The sequence below is a fragment of the Cervus elaphus genome, chromosome 16 (assembly GCF_910594005.1).
Source record: "Cervus elaphus chromosome 16, mCerEla1.1, whole genome shotgun sequence".
Classification (NCBI taxonomy): Eukaryota; Metazoa; Chordata; class Mammalia; order Artiodactyla; family Cervidae; genus Cervus; species Cervus elaphus.
In genome coordinates, this window is record NC_057830.1 from 1,865,932 (window position 1) to 1,889,468 (window position 23,537).

Sequence of the window (23,537 nt, forward strand, 5' to 3'; positions counted from 1 at the left end):
ACCCAGACACCCAGGACCACACCTCCACAACCAACAGCAGAAACCTGGGGAGGAGACAGAGACCCAGGAGGTGGGCCAGGGCTGAGAGTGCCCTGGGTGCTGACTCCCTAGCCGGGATACCGAGGGTCATAAGGAAGAACCTCTGCATTCCATCACAGGTTCATCATAAGAAATGCTGCCTCCAGACTTCAGTTATCCATAATGGCCCATCTCCGGGAACCCTGCTCCCAGGTAATGAGCATGAAGTGAGCTTGGTTTAGCTCACAGGACTTCTCTTGACCACCTGTGAACTGCTCCAGGAGGAAGACATTCACACATTCCCCTGGGGGCCGGAAGGGAAGGGGGAAGCGTCTGACTTTGTTCCATGCCCTTTCAGTATAAAAGCAGCAGAGATTCTGACTCTGGCAAGATGGTTCCTTGGGGGGCACAAGCCCACCGTCATCTGTCTGCTGGCTTTCTGAGTAAAGACACTATTCTCTGCCCCGCCAGCTCGTCTCTCCATTATCAGCCTGTCCTGCAGCAAGCAGAGCGAGCCTGGACTCCTAACAGTGGGGCACGGAACCAGCCCCCCGTCCTCGCCGCAGGCAGGCTAGCAACTTGACTTTCAACCCGCAGAGATGCCGACGGCACCTCCTTTTCAGCAGCAGCTCACCCACCTCCCCGCAGCCCAGTGACAGGACATGCTTCCCTGTCCAGCGCTGAACCTGAACCGCTCCTCATCCAGGCTCCCCGGCATCCCACCTCCACGATCAGGGCCAAGGCCAGGGCTCTCCTGACATGGGGCATCACACACACCAGAGGCCCCGGCTGGCACGGCCCCCACATCCATCCTCTGCCCCACAGCACTGGTCCCTGGGTGGGGATGGGGGGAGGCTCCGAGGGCCTGTTCTCGAGCCCTGGACATGCAGAGCAAGCAGCAGCTGGACAAACACCCGGGGGACAGACAGATGCGTGCGCCTCCCTCCCCCGCCGCGTATCCCACCGTCCTGAGAGCTGGGCCTGCCAGCCCCTCCAGAATTCAGGCCACCAGCCTCCTGCCCCACACGGCAGCCCAGCCGCTCCCGCTCCCTGGACTCTTGCACGCTGCCCAGCTCAGGCAGCCCCTGGAGCGGGAGTCTCCCAGACCTGTGCACAGGTGTGACACGCGCACACACACACGCACACACACTGTCCCCCCTCCTGCAGGTGCTCAAGCTCCCCCTCGTCGTCGAGAAGCCTGCCCCGAGCCACGCCCAGCCTCGCAGGACCCAGGCCTCTCGCTGCACCTCCCCGACGCTCTCCTCCACGGGATCTGTATTTACACTCACGTGTGAGCCAGGGCCCACCCCCAGGTCCACCCCGGGCCGGCAGGTGGAGACGGCCCAGGACAGAGCCAAGCGGTCATCACCATGTCACATCAGAGACGCAAAACCCGCCTTTAAACCCAGAAGGATACAAAGCAACGACCCTTACGGTGAAGGTGGTTTTTGTCACTGATACGTGTGGGGGGTGGGGCGGAGTGTCAGACTGCAATTTGAAAGTCAGACGTTCCCGGGGAACCAGAACACAGTCAAGAGAAAACCTCCCTTAAGCCACAGTCACAGCAATCCACTCCAGCTGACGCCTCTGGGAGTGTTGTGTTTTTTTTTTAATTCAAATATTTATTGAGCAGCTAGGGAAATACATGGTCAGAGGTGAGGCAATTGCACAAATAGAAAGCAAAGTATAAGGTTCACTGAATCACAGCAGGCAAGGTGTTTTAGGAGATCAATTGATTGCTTCCAGCCTGGAAGGGGCATGGTTGGGTGGCCAATCAGGAAAGGGGATTGAGATTAAAATAGAAGACTTCAGTCTGGACTGCTGACGATACTCAGTTTGGACTATGTGTGTCTCTCCTTTTCCTCACCCCATCTTTGGGCTTAATTTACCAGTAGCGCCCAGGACCGTCAACGCGCTTTTTCTAGCTCGCATTTCTGCTTTAATGTCATCCACAGAGCTAGGCCCTCTCAGTGTCTTAGGTGTTTCTTCCTGTTTTCTGAAGGATTCTTGACCTTTTGATCTTGGTGTTGATGGTTTTGAGTCTTTTCCATTTTGGTTCGATTTTTGTGCATTTTTGGCTGGAGTATCGCATACAGATTTCTTTACTGGAGCTTTTTCTTCAACTTCCTCATCAAAATCGTCATCATCATCGTCTTCATCATCGTCATCTTCATCAGCAGCAAGCTTTGCTCTTTTCTGGGGAACCTTTGCTACCACGTCCAGGGGCAGAACGCTTTCCAGACATACTCAGGAGCTTCACATCCTCCTCCTCTCCATCTTCTGACTCTGCATCTTCCTCCACAGCTCCTAAGTGCTGTCCACTGACATGCACAGGCCCTGAACCACACTTCAACCGTAAGACCACAGGGGGTGTAATTTCAAAGCCCCCAAGAGAAACTGTTGGCTGTACAGACATTTTCAAAGTTGCCAGTGTTACTTTAATTGGACTGCCTTCATAATTCATTGCCTCTGCTTCAACAATGTGTAACTCATCCTTTGCTCCAGCCCCTAAACTGACCGTTCTTAAAGATAACTGGTGCTCATTTTCATCATTATCCACCTTAAAGTGATAATCTCTGTCAGCCTTTAGTTCACAACCGAAAAGATAGTTCTGGGGCCTCAAGGGGCTCGTGTCCATGTCCACTGAATCATCCTTGGGTTGGCGGCATGCACTTATGTGGGAGAGAAGCTGGACGGAATTAAACGACTACTATTCGAACGAGCGGCCGCGCAGGACGGAATCACGCCAGGGACTGGGAGTGTTTCCTAGGGGGTGTTAATTCCGACTCGGGCTTCGAGACACGGGCTGCCACCTGGCCGTCCATGCTCAATCTGGCCCCAGGGTTTGCCCAGGACGAAGGCGATGGGGTGAGGGCGAAGCAAGCCCAGGGAAGGCAGGGACAGAAAGGGGACAAGACGCAGGGGCCGGACACCGTGTGCCCCGTCCTTCTGTGGCCAGCCAGGCCAACGGCCGCCGGACCAGGTGCGTCTGCTTCTGCCACAAGAGGGTCAAGGAGGAAGCCCGTCTCGTCCCCTCACGCTACAGGCCAGGCCAGGAGTGGAGGCTCCCAGGGGAAGCACCCAGGCCTGGGGAACCTCTCCACCCTCAGGGAGCCAGCCCTCCACTTTCTGGTCAGGACAGAAAAGAGACCTGACCTTCAGCTTCTCTCAAGCTCCCGAGACTCCCCGGCTTCGATGAGGGTGCTTGGTGGTCCTGAACCCAGCCTCCATGTCAAGGAATGAGTGCCCGCCGGGTGTTAGCGCCAGCGCCCGCAGTGGTGGGGACGGCTGGGGCGGGGGGCGCAGCTCAGAGAGAGCTCACGGTCACACCCAGCGTCACCACTCAGACACTTGGAGGTCAAGAATTCAATTTTTTTGTAATTATGATTCACATGGAGGCAAAATGGGATGGCGTCTTATGTGAACAGCGCACAGTTCATTACATACCTGAGTGCCTTCTCTGTATCTGAGTCTGCTGGGCCCTGAATATTTATCATTTGTAACCTCTCTGCTTTCAAAGGGGAGCTAGGAAGGATAGCTGCTTGCTAAATGCCTTATGATATAGGTCAAAATAATACTATAAAAAAGGTATATTTTTAAAAGTTTTACCCAAGTATTTACAATGTAACCTCTGTTAAGACAACAGGTTTAAAAATGACCAGCTGCACTCAGGCAGCTTCTGCCAAGATGAGGACCCTAGTGGGGAGACAGAAGCAATGCCTATTTCTTCGTAACAGGTTACCAGACTCAAAGTCTGCATCCCCCCTCCAAGTTCCTGCACTGAAATCCCAGCCCCCAGTGCAACGGTGTCAGGAGGGGCCTTTGGGAGGTGTCAGGTCATGAGCAGAGCTGCGTGACGGGGCTGGTGCTCCTGTCAGAGACCGCACACCCCTTCACCCCCCAAGGGCACTGTCAGGGGATGACGAAGCCAGTCCTCACCAGTTGGGTTCCACTCAAAGATGATAAATTACCTCCTTTTGAAGCTCGCCTTCTGGGATCAGCAACCCGGCTCCTAGCAACACAGGGGACTGGATGGAGAAAGGCCTTCTCCCTCCACAGGCAGAGGCGGGCCCTCAGACCCTGAGGAGAGCAGGCCTGCGCCCACGGTTGGCCGAGGGACTCTCCTAAGCAGGCCTCTGGGTCGGAGGACGCGCTCGCCCCTTCCAGCTGGGGCAGCCCGTTTCACCCCGGAGCTCAGGATGCACGTGCTGGGGTGAACACAGCTGAACCACATTGACTTAAAAACCAACTCCCGGGAAAGTATTTCCGGTCAGTTACATCAGTTTGAGAGTTCACATCTGGGTGTGCTAGAGCAGAGCCCCATGGGACTTTCTCACGGGGCTCCTCAGTCCACAGAGCCGCACAGAACCTCCAGAGTGGGAGGGAGGCGAAGAGCCCCTGCAGAGCATCTGTGGCGAAGGAGGGGGACGCTGCAGCTCGGCGTTCGGAAACTTCTGGGCCCACAGCAAAGAAACCAGTTCCCCTGAACTCGACCAGCCTTGGATCCAACGCGGGTGTCTGGCGGGGTGTCTGGAGGAGGGAGCCTCTGCTTGATGCCCGGCCCCGGCTCAGGGAGCAGGATGGCCCTGCCCTCTCAAGGTAACAGGGAGAGCTGATCTTCAAAAGGGAAAAACAAACATCAACATATGCTAGAAGGATGTGTTTGGTTTCAAGTCACTCACAGAAAGGAACCATCGCAGCACGTGTAGTAAATGGAGAACTGCCGTCTCCCAGGCGCCCCTCACAAGGTCCCCTCCTCTGAATCCGGGCCCTTGACTCCGCCAGGCCACCCCACCTCCTCCCTGCCCTGCGGTTTCCTCTCTGTCCCTTATTTTGTCTGTGTGGCTTCTCAGCACACTCATGGGCCGCAGGAAGCGAGCGCAACGGATGGCACTGGATGGATGAATGGGGAGGAGGGGACGTCCAGGAGGGGCAGGCCTGTCCTTGGCCGAGTGGTCCCCACCAGGAGAGCTGGCGCTGGGCGCACGGCCCATCTCTGACTGCCCCCACCAGCCCCTGCCCTAGGCACCGCCGCTGTGGGGGTACCGGGTAGGGCCTGTCCTCCCCGCCCAACTGCGAGCTCCCGGGAGGGTGGGGTCTCCTCCCGGCAGGGCGGGGTCTCCTCCGGGCAGGGCAAGGGGCACCCGGTGTGCAGGCGGCCAGCACCTGGGGCCCTGGGCGGCCCAGTAAGAATGGGAACGGGCTGGGCCTCCATGTCACCCCTGTAGACCCAGGGTGGTAACTGGAGGTGGCCCAGCTCCTGGCACAACACACAGCCCTCGGGCCTCAGCCGCATCCACAAAGTTGCCTCCGTCGATTGAAAGAGGAGGTGACTTTAGGACGCAGGGGAATGAGAGGGCGCTTCAGTCGTTAACGGGAACCGGGCCCATCTGGCCATTGAGGGCAGTGCTGGAAATACACCAGGGACTGGCCTGGTGGCTCCATCGAGGGCCAGGCCCACCGCAGTGCCGGGGACCCGCTCCCACCTGGAGGCCAAGGCACTGCGGCCACCCGGCCCCCCACCCACAAGCTGACAGCTCTGCAGCCCCCACACTGGCGACCCCACTGTCCTCTCGTGTGGCCACCTCTGACCCGAGGAGCCCAGGCCACGTGCTGTGTCCCGGCTGCAAGGGAAACGGGAAACTTGATTTATTTCCATGAGGGGAAACAGGACTAATAACGTAGGAAATTCCCCCAAATACAGGAAGAAAATTCAAAAGATGATGAGGCGCCCCAGATAAGTCCCTGACTTGATTTCTCAGTGGTCTGCCCTGGGCTCGAGGGAAACTTCCAGACCAGTGATGGAAAAACAGGGAATCCCGGAAGAGCTCCGCCCTCTGCTGGCCGAGCCCACCGCCTGTCACACTACTTGGCACAGAAGCACGCTGAGAGAGGTGGCCAACAAGTGTGAGAGCCGGGCAAACAGCTCCTGCTTGATTTCAAATGGAAGGTTTTCAAATCTTATATAGTTACATCAGACCGACTAGTGAAGAATAATTATCATAAAACCTATTAGTCAAAACTAACCTGCAGAAACGGTTTCATGGTTTAAGATGGAGACTTTCTTATTGCCATACTTTTCCTGTTTTTCTAACTGTAACTCTGTAAGGAATGAGCACCGTCCCCAAGCACAGAGGTAAGGACATCGACTGGAATGGCTGAAGTGGCCCCGGGCCGTGGCGGGGAGAGGGCAGGGGGCACCTCCGGTAACGCGGTGCAGAGGGAGGACCACTTAGGAAACTAAATCCCTATTTTTAAACCAAAGGCAAAATAAAAGACAAAAACAATACAAACAAAAGTATATACATACATAGAAAATGACACAGCTGATGTCAATATATGTCAAGAAAATCTTGAGATAATTATATTTTTTAACTGAGGAGGGCAGAGAGACCTACATGGAAGGTTCTGTACTTCTCTAGGAGTAGACTTGAAAAGTCATGTATGTAGAGCAAACACCAAGAAAATGATATAAAGCAGCATATTCAGAAACATCATAAATGAATCAAATGAGATTTCACAAACTTGAAGTAACCCACGGGAAGGTAAGAAAAGGACAGTGATGAGAAACCAAGACAGAAAACAGATAACGGCCGCTTCAGCCCTCACATACCCGTAATTTAGACAAAAACAGTCTGAGTGAAAGTCAGCCATTCAGTCATGTCCACCTCTTCTCGACCCCATGGACTGTAGCCCACCAGGCTCCTCTCTCCATGGAATCCTCCAGGCAAGAATTCTGGAGTGGGTTGCCATTTCCTTATCCAGGGGATCTTCCCAACTCAGGGATCGAACCCAGGTGACCCGCATTTAGGGCAGACTCTGTACCGACTGAGTCACCATGGAAGCCTTAACACACCGTTAAACATAGTCTAGATACACCAATTAAAAGAGAGCAGCAGAATGAATTAAACACATACACATGCTCCAACAATAAACTGTTGGCAAAACAGCTCACCTCCAAAAGCGCAGGGCATCCTGGGTAAGAGGGGGGAGGTGCTCCCCCGCAGCCGCTGCCTGCCCAGGACCGTCGCCTTCAGGGGGCCCACACCCGCTTCTCATCTACTGACACCCATGCTGTCCTTAACAGGAGGACAGCAGTGGTGGAGGCAGACCAGGAGAGGATCAGGGAAGACAGACAGCGGCAGCACGGACACACCTCCGGAGAACTCTGCTCCCCTGACCTGGACAGCACCGGGAGGTCAGGGAAGCTCTAGAACATTTCGTCTTTAGCAGAGCCCCCACCTCCCACCCCCGCCTTTCCCGACACACACAGCCCAGTGCGCGGAGGTGGAGGGGACAGGCTGGCTCAGGACAGACAGACTGACAGGCAGGCAACTGGAGGAAGAATGCTTGAGGAGGGATTAGCATGAAAATCAGCCAGAGAACTGGCAGACTGCAGCGGCCAGCGGGGGCAGAAGAGCAGCGTGGGGCCAGCTCACAGAGGACGTGGGGCAGGTGGGACAGCCCCTTACCAGGCACCCGAAGCCCACAATTACACTTCCCGCTGCACAGACACAGACAGGCCCAGGAGGGCCCCTAGGTCAGGGGAAGACAGGGGGCCAGGACAGGCTCCCAGATGCTCTGGGCTGGTGGTGAAGCCAAGTGAGAGCCTGCATCCGCGCTTTAAAAAACAATCTGTTCTAGGAGTCAAATTACAATGGTCAAGGTGAGACCTGAAGGCCCAAGCTGTGGCCTAAGCAGGAGAGAGGAGACGGGAGGTGGGGGGAGGAGTAGGGAGCGAGGCCAGGAAGAGGTCAGCACGTCATCTGACCCTCACCCTTCAGCCTGGGAGCTTCAGCAGCCAGCCCAAGCGCCCCTCAGGCTTCCTCTCACTCCCACCCACACCCACAGTCCCAGAGAGACCTTGGGACACCCCCAAACTGCGCGCCTGACCATGGGCCCAAGACGCTGGGCCCAGGACGGCGCAGCGGCCCCCGTCGTCCTCAGCTCACTGTAGAGGGGGCAGGGGGACGCGGCAGCAGTATTTCACCGCCGCCGCTCTGTCAGCCCTTCACTGCTCTAATTTCCCGAGGACCCTGCGCCGGCGTGATCTACAGTCTTCCTGACATTTCACCTTCCGCTGCTGAAAAATTCATCTGGTCCTGATGTGGGCTGCTCTCCCCCGCGCGCGGGGGCGCGAGATTGATTCCGCTGCCGGTAATACCAGCTGCCACTCACCCAGCCTTCCCGGGGTCGCAGGAGGCGCGGAGCCCGCCGCCAATTGGATGGGAGCTTCTAAAAGCCCCAACTCATCCCCCCTGTGTGCATCCTTTTACCTTTGTTCTCCATCTTGAATTCACTTGTTTTTTTAAAAAAAAAAAAAAAAAATGAGCGTCTGTTGGTCTTCCTGAGATTTCACCAACACGCAGAGAAGATTTTTCTCATTTTCAGGTACTTGCACCTTTCTTTAAAGACTATTTTCGCAGGGTTTTATGTCTGGCGACTCACAGAACCACACAGTGACATGAATGACACCGCCAGAAGCAGGAGCAGGGTTTCCTACGGTCCTCGGGGTCAGGGCCCCCTCCTCCGTCCCCTCTCGTCCCTCTGGGATCTCGTAAAATTGCAGATCTGACCCCGAAACCGCCTGGCTGAGGGGGCTAGGATGCATCACTCCGGCCTGCCTCTCCAGTGGCTGCTCCTAACCCCCAGCCTCCTCCCGGGAAGTCCTGCTCTTGCCGGGGGCCCAGAGCACACGGTGGTCACCCGGCCCAGCCCAGCTGTCCACAGGTGTATGCACAGCGCCTGCCCCCACCACCCCCTCCAGCACCGCGTTTCTCCTGGAGGCCACCAGTGCCACAGGCTCCTCCGGAGCAGGCCAAGGGGCGGGTCCAAGCCACGCCCACCCCAGCCACGCCCTGACCGGATCTCAAGGCCCCTCCCCTTCCAGCCACGCCCCCGCTAGGCTTTCCTTCTAGCCACGCCTCCCCACGGCCCTCAAGGGCCACGCCCCCCAGCCACGCCCCCACCAGGCTCTCAAGGTCACGCCCCTTACTAGCCACGCCTCCCCGCGGCAGTCCTCAGGGCCACGCCCTGCCTGGCCATGCCCCCTCCCACATCCCAAACAGTGTCATCAGAACAGAGGGCAGGCCTTCAAGATCTCACCTCTAGTCAAAACACAACAGCAAAGCGTGTGCAGGGAGGCCTGAGGTGCATCCGATGGGTGGACTGACTTCTGGAACCCAGGAACACGCCAAGTGATGGAGGCTGGTTACCTACCTTTGGGTCTGAGAACCCAATCAGGACAGAAGCCCTCCCCAAACCTCTTTCCAAACCTCTCACATAAGTAAACGAGTCACATATCCACTGCTCTCAAGGACTGAACTATGTCCCCCCAACCCACACACTCACGTGCTGAAGCCCTCACCCCAGCACCTCAGCATGTGATGGTTCAGGCGGACAAGGCCTTCAAAGAGGCGATTCAGATGAGGTCATTAGGGTGGAGCCCTGATTCGAAAGGACCGGCATCCACAGGAGAAACGGGCTTTGGGACACAGCCAGGCCCAGAGGGACGGCCACGTGAGAGGAAGCCAAGGGGGGGCCCTCGGGGGACTCCTGGACCTCAGGCTGCGGCTGTCCACGCACGTCCGTGGGTTCTGCCATGCAGACCGGGGCAGAGGGAGACTGTGAGCAGGGCAGAGCACCGTGGAAGGAGCCACCTAGAGATGGTCCAGCCTCACAAAGCCAGGGCAGCTGGCGGCCCCGCCTGCATCTCTGGGGAGAGCAGGCAGGGGAGGGGGGCAGGGGCAGGGAAGAACAAGCAAGGCCAACGACATGGCTGGGGTTGAGGGAGGAATCAGGCACAGGGTTTTTTAGTCTTACTGGAAAAATTAATTCAAATTGGGCTTTGTCTAAGCACCCCCTCGTGGCCTGAAACCTGGAGGAAGGACCATAAACAAGGTGCGCTGATGAATGACAGAGAATGAAGCCCTGACAAGGTGTCCAGCAGCCAGCCCGGGGGACCACATCTTATTTAACATCTTCATTAGCGATCTGGAAGGAGCGGTAAACAGCACATTAATTAAATTTCCAGATGATACTAAATTTGGAGGTGCTACAGGAAGTCAGTGAGGACATGGAAACGAGGCAGATGGGATCCAAAGAGGTTAGTAAGAAGCAATCCAGGATTCCATCTCCAAAAACAGAAGCTAATTAAAAACTTCCCCCATGTTCTGGAACTCCATCTAATTCCCGTCAGATGGCTGCACAAGAACAATGCAGGCGGCCCTTGCAGTCCGAACTCACTGTCCAGGCCTCCGTATCCAAAATTGGAAACTGGAAGGAGTGAGCCAGGCTCAGATAAACCCGGCAGTCGGAACCCTCCTCACCTGCAGTTCAAAAGCCAGAGGCCAGATGGCTGACGGGAAGCTGCTGTGTAACACAGGATGCCCTGTGACCCCCAGAGGGCTGGGATGCGTGGCGAGGTTCAAGAGGGAGGGGACGTGTGTTTACTTATAGCTGACTCACGATGCTGTACGGCAGAAGTCAACATGATATTGTAAAGCAGCTACCCTCCAGTTAAAAGTGAGAGGCCAGTACAGGCTCTGGTAACACAGTCCAGGTCACACAGCCCGGTGATGAGAGGAAGAACACCAGCGGGTTTGGGACATTTGGGACAAGCAACAAAATACTGGGTCTGTAAAATATGATGGATTTCTAAAGAAAGAACAGGGCCCTGTGTTAAGATCATTGATCTCATCGGCCTCTAAACGCCAAGATTTGAACATTATCACAAACATCACTCAAGAGTGGGGACCGTTATGTGTCTGTTCTTGGTGACAAAAACCAACAAGAAGAAAACATCTTTATAACAAAAAGTGTTTACAAAATCCTTGCCCCAGAAACAATTTCCTCGCAGCCTGAAAGAATGTGGGTCAGGGGCTCTGGAATCACCAACGAATCACCGTAGCAAGGTCCTGCCGGAAGTGCGGTAAAGCAGGGTTAAATCAGATACCGGGCACCCCATGCTCCCGGCAGGGTCATCACCCTCACCCAAGATGCGGAAGCCACCCAAGTGCCCATCGCTGAGTGAGTGGACACAGGAGGCGTGGTGTGGACGCACAGCGGACCATTGCTCAGCCATAAGAAGGCACTCTTCATTAGGAACAACATGAATGAACCTGGAGGGCATTACGCTAAGTGAGATGAGGTATCATATGCAGAATGACAAACCCTGAATGATCTCACATGTATGTGAGATCTAGGAGGAAAAAAAAAAAAGCTCACAGCTACAGAGAACAGAGCGGTGGTCGCCAGAGGTGGTTTTGGGGGCATGGAGAATTGGGTGAAGGGGGTCAGGAAGTCCAAACTTTCAGTTATGAGATACATGGGTCCTGGGGATGTAATATACAGCACAGCGACTACGGGCGACAATGCGTGCTGTGTCTCAGTCGTGTCTGACTCTTTTGCAACCCCATGGCTGCAAAACCCCTATAGCCTGGCGGGCTATAGTCTCTGTCCATGGGATTCTCCAGCAAGAATACTGGAGTGGGTAGCCATTCCCTTCTCCAGGGGATCTTCCCGACCCAGGGATCAAACCCACGTCTCTCGCATCTCCTACACTGGTAGGCAGATTCTTTACCACTGCGGCCCCTGGGAAGCCCACAGCTGACAACACTGTACCGTATATTTCAGTCTTTGGCCATACCACCCTGAACGCGCCTGATCTCATCTGTAGTGCATATCTGAAGGTTGCTGAGAGTTTAACGGTATGTGACTCAAACCGTTATGGTGTACACCTGAAACTAACACAGGTTATATGTCAATTATATCTCAATAAACTGGAAAAAATCCTAATAAATGAACTGCCCGCGCCTGGCACCTTAGCATTCAGAGGTAGCTGTCATAATCACATTTCCTCACGTGCAGAACGAGATGGTGCGATGGTGAGAGTCAGCAGCAGTGTGTGACCTGCCCAGCACCCACCATGAGCCATGGGGTGGGGCTTCGGCTCGAATCTCCCGGGCGAACACCACGCCCCACATGCCTGGCGCCGGCCTCCAGCCAGGCCCTGTAACGGGCCACTCCTCAGCCCTGCACCTCGGTCCAAGCCGTGCAGAAGCTCTGCTTCCTCTGCGCAGGCGGGCAAGCGGCGGATGAGCCGGAGATGGGTGGGGCTGTGTTTCTCTTCGCCAGGGCCACCTTCTACTCCTCACTAACGGATAAGTCGTTCAGGGGAACAGGCAACAAAGTAACACGCAGTTTTTTTGGCAAGTAAGAGTTAAGCGTATCTACATCCTGAAGGAAACAGCATTGGAACAAAACAGTAACTTGATCCCAAAATAATATTTCACATGGCTGGTTTCCCATTTCTCACCAGACACAGGGACCCAAGTGAAGGACCTCCACGTGAACCCCAGATGGAAAAGGAGCTGACGAAACACACACCTAATGATCACGCGGCAGACACACCCCCCACGCATGGCACCTACAGAACCGCAGGCCCTCACCAGGGCTCCTGCTCCCGGCGACGTCATCTTTGGCGGACACTGGTCGGCGCACAGAGCTCTCAGTGAGGAGAAGCCCATCGGATCTATGTTAGCCACAGAGCAAGAGAGGCCAGAAAACCTGTACATGTTAAAATGGGGTGCAGACCACTTCCATTTCCTGCCCCGCTGTACTCAGTCTGGGGTGGGGAGGACACCCGGGGCCGGCCCTGTGGGGAACCCCCACATCTGCAGGGCTGGGGTTGGCACAGAGCTCCCGGGGGCTCCCCAGAGACTGCTCTCCCCAGAGAACTTTCTGACTTCTTTTCAATGTGCTCATCCTCAGCACCTGGATCTGGGGAGAAGACTCACCTCTCGCCTCCTAGCTGAGCGCCTACTGCCTGAAGGAAAGGCGTTCCCTCTTTCCACATCCCACATCTAAAGTACAGGAAAAACTCAGAAGAATGGTGAGTTTAAACATCGGAGTAGCGTCTGGAGCCAGAGACTCATGCTGCGCTGGTGTGTGGCCCCCAGATGGACCAGCCGGCTCTAAACAGGCCCCCTCCTGCCCCAGGTGGGACTCTGACCAAAGAGATGCTGTTCGCTGTCAAGGGCACCGCCCAGAACAGGATCCAGGGCCAAACCCCAACCCTGTCCCCACCAGACACGCGAACTTGACAGTCGCTCAGCCTTCCTATGCCTCGGTTTCATCAGTAAAATGGGAGCGTGACGAGCGGCCGCTCCTTGAAGTGTTGAAACAGCGTCTGATGTCCCGGGCCAGCAGCCTTCATGCCAGCTGCTGCCGCTCTCGTGGCTGCTGACAAAGCAAGCATGGTTCTCCTGTAATGACTGTCATGAGCTTAAATGCGAGTTATCACTCACCAAACCAGGTCTATAAACCAAATGTGGCAAAATCCATTAAACCCAAGAACGTTACAGTCTCCCAAGGCAGCAGAAACAGAAGCCAAAATACATAAATGGGACCTAATCAAATTTATAAGCTTTTGCACAGCAAAGGAGACCATAAACAAAACAAAAACACAACCTACACAATGGGAGAAAAATATTTACAAATGACACAACTGACAAGGGCCTGATTTCCAAAATATACAGAGAGCTCATACAACTCAACATCAAGAAAATAACCCAATCAAAACATGGGCAGAGAGTCTAAATAGAAATTTCTGCAAAGAAAACACGTGCTGTGTACTGTGCTCACTCACTCAGCTAGGTCCAAGTCTTTTTGAAAAGATACATGCAGGTCAATGTTCATCATAGCACTACTTACAACAGCTAAGACATATAAGCAATCCAGATGTCCATCAACAGATAAATGGATAAAGAAGATGTGGTACATATATACAAGAGAATACTACTCAGCCATGAAAAAGAATGAAATAATGACATTTGCAGCAACGTGGATGGACCTGGAGATGATCATACTAAGTGAAGGAAGTCAGAGATATCAGAGGACATCACTTACATGTGGAATCTAAAATACGATACTCATGAACTTACTTACAAAACGGAAATAGACTCACAGACACAGGAAAAAATGCATATGGCTACCAAAGGGGAAAAGGTGGGAAGGGATGAATTAGGAATCTGGAATTAGCAGACAAAAACTACTATATGTAAAATACCCAAGGGCCTACTGCACAGCACAGGGAACTGTATATTCAACGTCGGTTGAATAAACTATAATGGGAAAGAATATGAAAAAGAATAAATACATGTGTATGTATAGCTGAATCACTTTCCCGCACACCAGAGACTAACACGTCGTAAAGCAACTATAATTCAATAAATTAAAAAAAAAAAAAAGAAAAACAGACCATAAAGCCGGCAGCGTCTGCTCCTGCTGGGGATCTAGAGACTGGCAGGTGAGCGAAGTTACACCGTGGTTCCTTTCGGTGCTTACAAGGAGGAGGAAGAACTCCAGCCTCTGAAGACCAAACATGACCTCTCCGAGTGATAAAAGGACACAATTCCTGCCTATAGTTGCACCCATTCCACACCGCATGTCACTGGGTGAGAAGTGAAAGGTTCTAGGCCTAAGAAGTGGCTTCCTGAACCAGCCAGGGCACTGGGACCCCCTGGGTCACCTTTACCCCTCAGAGGAGCCCGCTCAGGCCTGGGGCGCTGCCATGGCCCCCATCACCCCCCCAGGTCCGGTGTACACAGGGCAGATGCCCAACTGCAGGCCGAGTGAAGAGGAGGCCGTCTCTGGAGGGATGCCCGCCAACCCATCGCGGCAGGAGACGGTGGCAGGACCTGGAGGCCGCCCGCTGGGAGGGGGACCAGGGAGGGAGGGGGACCGGGGAGAGAAGCGCGGGTCATCGCCAAGCACTTCCAGCGACACAAGACGCCTCCGTCCCCTAAACAGAGCTCCCACCTCGGCCGCGCCGGGCCACGCCTGAGCCAGGCAGAGAGCCGTCCTGCAGACCGGCCTACATCTGCCTGCCGGACGTGGGGACCTGTCTGAAGGACCCCGTGAGTCCGGGGGTCAGCAGATGCACGCGCTTTGCTTCCCCTTCAGAAGCACGATGCTCACTGGACACTACATGTGACGCTTTGGTTCCTGAGAAGCGAACGTCACGCTAGAGACCACGTTGATGCTGCGACCCCCAGCACCCCACTGCATGTGTCCGGTCCTCCCGTGACACCGACGGGCGCTAGACGGATGGGGGGGCGGCTTGCTCAGAGAAAGTATCTGAACGTCTAGGTTACTTCAACCGACTGCAAATTCGCTATCATTTTCCAACAAAGAACAGAACTCTGCAAGAAGCTGTCTGCCTGCAGGTTGTAGCGACGGAGGATGTGTACATGCTAAAGGGTCCCAGAGACGGGAAGGTGAACCGGGGCTGGGCGGAAGCCCGTGGGGGCGTGGCAGCACGCAGCGCGCTGAGAGGCGTGGCTCCCAGGCCCTGACCCTTCACCCTCCGGCTGTTTGACACGCACAGAGATGGCGAGAAAGACGCAAGCAAGCCCGCCGCCCTCTGAGGGTGCGGGAGAGCGAGGATGCGGGTGGCTGTGCCCCCACCCACCTGGGCGGAGACCCTCAGGCTCATCCCTCCCCTGTCCCGGGGTCAACGCTCCGGGAACAGCTGTGGTTCCAGCTTCCTTTCTTGGCCCTGGACTATAACAACCGCTTATTACAGTCTCCATCCACCCACAGTATCACAGCTTCTCTGTGAAGGCACTTCCCTGAGTCCACAGCTTACGGACCACGCACCCATCCCTCCGCGGGCACCCAGACCCCCGGGACACTCACTTCACTGTAGCAGGTGGTCTGCGGGCACCCAGACCCCCGGGGACACTCTCTGGTTGTAACAGGTGGCCCGCGGGCACCCAGACCCCTGGGGATACTCACTCTTGTTGTAGCAGGTGGCCAGCACGCCTTTGTCTGCGGGGCTGGCACTAATGTGCCAGATCTCCCCCGCCTGATGCAGGAGCACATTTTTATTGATAATGTTGTTCTCGTCGTCAAAGTCTATGACGTGGATCTACAGACACAAGGAAAGACCCGGTCAGAAGCTCACACACTTCCCACTCGCCTTCACAGGTCAGAGACTAACAGGAGAACCAAACGCACCTCCGTACTGCACTAACACCGCTCACTTCTACCCGCGCATCTCACTCTATACCTCTCAAAAGACAAGTGTGAAATCCCTGCAAAGTATTAAGCCTGCGAGCACAGAACCCTGCCCCGCCACGCCCAGTCCTCCAGATGAGACATCAAAGGCGCAGTCAGGCCTTGGCGGGTGTCAGGGCCAGAGTCTGCAGGAGGGGACCGCCTGCCGAGACCAGCCCAGGCCTGCGGCTCGGCTGAGCGGGGCAGGGCGCTGCTGCCTGCCGAGGACCAGGCTTAGCCCCGATCAGTCCCCTCCACAGTGGACACAACTCTTGTTGGAAGCAGCCAAGGACAGAAGTGGTGAGAGAGTGCTGCACATCAGGTCAGCCCCTCTTAAAACGCTTCCTAAAAATAAGGCCGACCGCCACCAACCCCTCTGATCATGTAGCATCATGTTTCAGCCACTAAGTGAAAAGTTAAATATGCTAGTGCCACGCTCTTCCGGATAATTTCTAGGGGAATGAAAATGATGTTCACATTCACTCTCTTATCAATAATCAAGTCACTGGGGAAAATAAAATTTACAGTTTTTTAAATCAATTTATACTGATAATCATGGATCTGCACAAAGACCTATATCCAATCAGGAATGTTCGCTGTGGCACTCACTGTCACAATGAAACAGAAGCCACCCATGTGCCTGGCAGCGGGGACCTGTTCAGGTGAGCCGACTATAATACAACAGCGTGAAGCCAGCCACTCTTCTCTGAACACTTTCCAGTGCCGGGAAAAGGGTCCATAGCATATACAAAAGGGAGAGGGAGAGGGAAAGTCGCTCAGTCGTATCAGACTCTTTGTGATTCTCCAGGCAACAATACCGGAGAGAAGCCTTTCCCTTCTCCAGGGGAACTTCCTGACCCAGGAATCACACGAGGGTCTCCTGCATTGCAGGTGGATTCTTTACCAGCTGAGCCACCAGGGAAGCCCAAGAAGAGAGGGCTTGGAGAGGGCAGCCTATCCCTTCTCCAGGGGACAAAAGGAAAAAAGAACCAGTAAAAGAACCGCACAAACGCTCCACACGCTTTTTGCCAAAAAGTAAGCACGCCCCAGTGAGAGAATCAGAAAGTGACTGGTTACCTTTGGGTGATGAAATTATAGAGGCTTTTCATTTACTTCTTTGTGGTTTGGTTTTATTTTTAAATTTTTTTCAAGCACTGTTTTGCAGTCAGAACAAACACTAAAACGCTATTTTAAAAAACGTTTCCATGACACCCGAAGCACCTCCCCCTGCTGGCCCAGGGCCTCTGGCTCTGCCCTTGGCTGCTTCCCTTGTATCACGTTCTCACACGGAGTCGCTCCCCAGTCCCTCGAGGGCCGGCCTGGGCAGAACTCAAAGCCCACCACTGCCCCCTACAGCCTGTGCGACCCGAGCCGCGGCGTGCCCGAGCGTGTGACGACCGTGCTGGGACCACGCGGCCAGGCAGAAGCCGCCCTTCTCCGGGGGCAGTGAGGAAATTAAACACCAGCAACACTGTTTTCAATCTTTGAGACGATTTTCGGTCAGTTTCTCCAGCACTCATGGCCCAGTGGAGTTTTCGCAGTGGGTTTGGAAATACTCCGGGTGGACAGCTTCTATATGAAGTTTGTAACAGTCGCACGGGAACATAGACTAAACAGCAATACACAAACCCGGGAACTATTTCTGTGTTGTTAGAGTGAGCAAGAAGCTTCTTCCTAAGTATCTGACACGTTTCCGCCTTACCAGAACATCTGTGAGTGCTGAGAAAAGGATGCGCTGAGCTGTCCTCCTTGGCCGGGAGCACTGTCAGGACAGCTGCGTGGGGAGCACGGGAGCGCTGGCTTCCCGGTCCTCCTTTGGGGCTGTGGACCTGGGGGCGTGCACACCCTCCCCTGCACACGAGCGGCTCCTGGCTGAGGAGCTGTCCCTCCAGCCTGATCTCTCCCCACACTTCCCGCTGCCGCAGAGTCCCCGCTCCCACCTGGGGAAGGAGCCTCTTTCCTGTGAGGACGAGAAGGCAGGGAGTCCAGCCAGGCTCTGGTCTGTGGTCCACACGGGTCTTCCTCCAGCCCAGGTAAACGTCAGCCTCCGCCCTCCACGGCGGGGGTGGGGAGGAGTCCATGACCCCCAGGTCCACCTCTCCTAATCTGACACTCTAATAACGTGCCCTTTAAGCTTCAGAGTCTAGGCTCTTTCCACACGTCCTCGCCCGCAGCAGGATCACGGACTGGTCCTTGGGACACGACCTCGGGAGATGCTGTCATCAGGCACGCTCGGGCAGGGCGGGGGACGTCAGCACCGCCGACAAGCAGGGGTCAAAGGAATGGCGACTGATACGTCGCAGACACTTGAGCTATTTGTACCACGCTGGCTCCTTTAATCCTGAAGAGACCTCGACGATGACAGGATGATGTATCATTACTAGCCACGGTTACAGGGGAAGAAACCGGGGCTGACAAAGTTGGAGCAGCGTGGCTCGTTCCAGAGCAAGTGCCGTGAACCCCCCCACCGTCGGGGCACAGGAGGTGCCCACCCGCCACAACACGGGGCTCCGCGCCACAGCAGGTCAGCAGAGGGCCAGGCAACCCCGCATCCCGGGGAGAGGCTGTGACCCAGGTGCCTGCGCCCAGGGCACCACCACCTACGCTGCTCACGTCAGGTGCACACGCACTGACATGTGCAGCTGCAGGCCAGTTACAAAAGCAAGTTACATCACGGAGAAGACACTACGGTTAGGGTGAGGGCAAAAGATGACGGGGACGAGGAACACAGAGCGATTCGTGTTGGCTCCGAGGGGGGAACGTGTGTGCTCGGCTGGGCAGTGTGTGAGGTCTTCACACCCCTGCTGAGCTTTTAATAGCTTAGAATGAAGCTCAAGGACTTCCCTGAATGCTCAGCTGGTAAAGAATCCGCCTGCAATGCGGGAGACCTGGGTTCAATCCCTGGGTTGGGAAGATCTGCTGGAGAAGAGAACGGCTACCCACTCCAGTATTCTGGCCTGGAGAATCCCATGGACTGCAACTTTGGGGTTGCAAAGAGTCCAACAAGACTGAGCGACTTTCACTTTCAATGAAGCTCAAACTCATATTTTGAATTACCATTATTAAAATTTTAAAGCTGGACTTAGCAGTGCAGGGCTAAGGGTGTAGACAACACTCTATAGAGTTTAGGAGCCAGGGTGATCAAACTTACTAGGAAGCCTGTAAAGGTGCTCTTAATCAAGGCCGCTCGTGTTCTCACAGAATCAGGGCTCAGAGAAAGCGGCCCCTGTCCTGAGAGCGAGCACATGACCCCAGGCCAACACACTCTGTCCGTTTCATCTCTTACTGAACTCAGTAAACTTGAAAATTCAGAGGGGAAAAAAAAATGTGGCAAAATTGGAAACTAAAAAGTGAAAGCTCCCCCCTAGGAAAAGTAAAGCCCCAGCATCTCCCCATGAGAAGTCCTCCTGGCACCCACGGCGGCCCTCCGCGGGGCCGCTGAGCGAGAAGCTCCAGCTCAGCCGCCCCCAGCAGACACCACGGCCTCCCCACCGGCGCGCCCTGCCTCTCGTCCGGATCCAAAGCCAGCCGTGCAGCCGGCAGCTCGGGGAGGCGACACCTCAGGCAGGCAGGCAGGCTCATGCTGCAGTGATTCCAGGCGCTGCGCCCCACGGTGCCTTGCGGTTCCCAACTTCAGGTCTGGGGCGGCCCTGCCCCAGCAGGGCTACTGGGGCCCTTCTGCAGCGGCACCTGCTCACTCCACGTCTCTGTCCCTTTCTGGGGACTCTCACATCTCCACCCTTCCGCCAGCCAGGAGATTCACCTTGCGAGGCTCCATCCTCACGGCCCCAGCGCCTTCCAGAGGGCCCCCTCCTACCTCCATCACGTCGGGGTTGGCTCCCATGTGCAGGTTTGTGGGGGGACACAGCATTCAGCCCACAGTGAGGGGACACGTGGTCAAGGGCCAGGGAAAAGCTGGGGTGGGAGCCGGTCAGGGGGACAGTCAGCCAGCTCTCTCCTCGTGACCACATGTACAAGCGAGAAACACACGCAGAACTGCTTCAAAAAGGACACACAGGACACGATCAACACGGCGAGACCAGAGCCCCCAGACCACAAAGAGGGGAGCGACTCCTGGGAGTGAGATGGGAGGACGGGTGGGGGGTGGGGGGCAGGTGCACGTGGGGTGGGTTCGAGGCGCAGCCCTGAAAGGGCTTCACGGAGACCCCACAGCGGTCAGCCTGGCGCTCCTCAATGGGACGAGCATCGCGCAGGTGGCCTCTGCAGGGCAAGCCTGGTGCAGAAGCAAATAAACCCCCACCCTGCAAAAGCCCAGCTCCCAACCAGAGGAGCACCTCCCCGGAGAAGGCGCGCCCCCAACAGGAGGCTCCAGGGCGGCCTGACCAGCTCTGACCGCAGGTAGGGCCCCGGGCGACACTGCCGTCACAGAACATAGAGCGGCTCGTCAGGCACGGGGAGGCCTGCAACTGTGACAGCCCCGGAAACTGTCAGCGGAAAGAGCCGAGCTGAATTCAGCAGCGCGGACTCCAGCGCCGGGCACTTCCCCGGGAATTGCCAGCTGCGGGGAGGCGCTGACAGCCTGAGGCGAAGCCCGGGGCCAGAGATCCCGCCAGCAGCCCGCCTTCCCAGGACGGGCCCGGGCTGGGCGGGGGCGGGGCAGGGGGCTTCCAGGCTGGGGGTCACGCGATGCCACGGCCACTGCCACAGCCACAGGGCAGGCGGGCTTGGCCCTGGGGCCGCCCGGACAGCAAACCTCAGCAGCTGAGCTTCACAGTCACGGCAGGCGCGGGGGGCGGGGAGACGGGGTGTTTAGTGGCCACCTCGCCACGTCCTAGCCGGGCCCTGGGAGGAACCACGTGGCTGCTCAGGGCCAAGTCTTCTGTTTGGAGACGGGGCCAGGGCACCCCCGGTACCTGTCCAGCCGCTGGTCCCCCAGCGTTCCCGGCCAGGGCCGGGTGTCACCGGCTTTATCCCTCACCAGCTTGTGGCTGCAAGCGGCTGCGAGCGCTCCCTGGAGGGGGATGCACACAGCACTCACACGGGGACACACGCGACTCGCCAGGTGGAGGGGACACGGGGAGGCCCCCGGACGCCCTCGCCGCGGGAAGCAGGGCAGGATGGGGAAGGGGGCAGGGACAGTCAGGGAGGAGGGCGCGCCATCTTAAAACACGCGGTTCGACCCCTGATTGGGGAACTCACACGCGGCCAGAAAAAAATAAATAAAAAATGATGTTCTACCGAAAAGGTCAGTAGTACAGGCCCGGAAATGAGGGGCATTGAAAAGTAAGTAGATAAGGAAAAGGCAGGTGGTCGTGCACTGGCTCGGTGCCTGAGCCCCAGCGCCCCCATCACACGCTGCTCTGGTCCTTCCAGACGCACATGTGTCCCCGCTGGCACTGGGCGCCTTCCTCCCCCCACATCCCCCAGCAGCACCCCAGGCTGCACGGGGCCACTCTCCTCTTGCCTGTGGGACAGCCACGGCTGACTCTTTTTATAAATAAATCAGTCCCATCTGACATCTTCCAGGAGAAAAGCAACACATACACACACTCAGAAAACCAGAAATTACAAGGAAACAATTTACATCATATGCACATCCCCTGAAGATAACCATGGCTCACGTTTTGGGCCCTTTTGACCTATTTCTAGTCTTTATTCTATGCAGAGATGCAATTTTGTACTTTATATACCTTTTTAATATAAAGGTATAGTTGACAGAACATTATATTAACTTCAGGCATACAATGGAGTGATTTGATATTTGTATATATTGCAATTTTTTTTTTTTTTACACACTGGTGATCACGTACTGCATACGGTCTTAACATCTAAGAACCCCCTGAGAATTTTTCAGCTGTGATGCTTCTGAGGAGACTCAGCTTTCCTGCCTGCAGTGAATGAACACCATTCTGAAAGGGAGGAGATTCAGCCAGGGTAACCACGTGGCTGCACCATCACAAATGGCATGTCGTGCGTGGCAGCCTCCCGTTTTCTCCCATCCTCTGTACCATCCCAATAATGTTCCTTGTATGTAAAGCTTTTTCGATGTTTTCGGTGTACGGAATACAGGTTAAATACTGTGAACATTTAGACTGTGTGAATCTCTAGACGGGTATCACCAAATGAGCTCCCATTCACCGGGGCCACACGAAGTCGCGTCCGCACAGGAGCGGGTTCACCACGCCCATCCGCCCATCCGCACCGGGCAGGCCCGCACGGCGATTGACGCCACCCGCGGGGGCGGGGTTCCGGAGGCGGGCTGCGCCACGTGGCACCACCTCGCGCGCGCTCCCCCAGGGTGGGGGCGGGTGAGTCTCTGCAACATCCCGCACCTGCGTCCATGGCTCCGCCGCCACTGGAGGACGAGCAAGATGAAGTCCAGCGGGGTTAGTCCATTCGTTCAAGGCCAGACATCTGAGGTCTGGCCAAGGCCAAGCTGAAAACCTGACCTCGTGAGAACACATCATTCTTCCTACCCTAGAGACAAGCCACACCCTGTGTCTCTCCCTGGATCACCCGCAGTGACAGCCTAAACTCAATGTTGAGACGGGATTAGGGCCTCGTCCAGCCTCAGCTAGAGAGTGCCATGAGTCATCAAACCGGTCGTCCAGTGGCCGGGGTCAAAGGGGTGACACTGCCCACGTACCCTCCTACCCTCAACCACCTGCATGGCGACCCCGGCGCACCCACAAAACACTACACTACGGCTGCAACGACACACAGAACAAGGTTAAATTCCTCGCGCCCGGCCGTTACATACAGCGGGCTGTGTAAATCCCAATGAAAGCTCTGCTTTGTCTGGGTGGCATTAATTCTCAAACGCTACTTGAAAAATCAAGAACAAAATAGCTATAAAACTAAGAACAGGCTTGGTAATTAACATGTATACATTTGTCAGAAATAGTTACCTGATTATCATACTTGAGAGACTGCGTCCCAACCAAAAACCGAATGGCGTCTGTCTCCGCGGTCTGAGGCGTGAGAGCCCGCGCCTGCAGGGGGAAGAAGAAGGCACACGTGGGTGGAGGCGGACGGACAGACCACGCGGGCAGCCACCGCCTGCACCGCCGCTGAGGGAGCCCCCGGGGCAGAGGGTCTGCCAGGCAGCTTAGAAACGTGCAGCAGGAGCCCCCGACTCTTGTACGACCTGTGACCCAACTGCGCTTCCGAAGGGTCTGGAAACAACTGTGATTGGAAACAAAAATTAAACAGTAAAGATATATAATTTTGTCTTTAACAAAATTATTTACGTCATTGACTTGTTTGAACAAATTATTCTTAATAACAGAGCAGAAGATGGCTCCCACTGAGGGCAGAGCAGGTGGTTTGAGCCACATCTCCTGCAGAGCCAACTGGAAAAACTCAATCCAAAACCCTGAGCTTGTTTCAAGGCTTCAGGAAGCTGTCACAGGCATGAATTGCAAGGTCCAGGAGAGGAAGAAGCTGGGGGTGGGGGGGGGGTGCTGACCGCCTGCCCATGGTCACCTGGGCTAAAGGCT

General features: G+C 55.6%; 1 protein-coding gene and 1 pseudogene across 4 annotated transcripts in view; both read right to left on the reverse strand.

The window, feature by feature from the left end:
- The window catches only part of EIPR1 (EARP complex and GARP complex interacting protein 1), a 64,376-nt gene that overhangs the window by 33,714 nt on the left and 7,125 nt on the right, over positions 1-23,537 (reverse strand). The window contains exons 2-3 of one of the 4 annotated variants that reach the window (XM_043870677.1): positions 22,947-23,030; positions 15,817-15,949 (exon numbers count right to left, since the gene is read on the reverse strand). In XM_043870677.1, the coding sequence (XP_043726612.1) occupies positions 15,817-15,949; positions 22,947-23,030 (217 nt within the window). Of the gene's footprint in view, positions 1-6,973; positions 7,112-9,123; positions 9,355-15,816; positions 15,950-22,946; positions 23,031-23,537 lie in introns of those variants that run through there. The other 3 variants (XM_043870679.1, XM_043870680.1, XM_043870678.1) reach the window with 3 other exon arrangements.
- Positions 966-6,927, reverse strand: LOC122673080 (annotated as a pseudogene).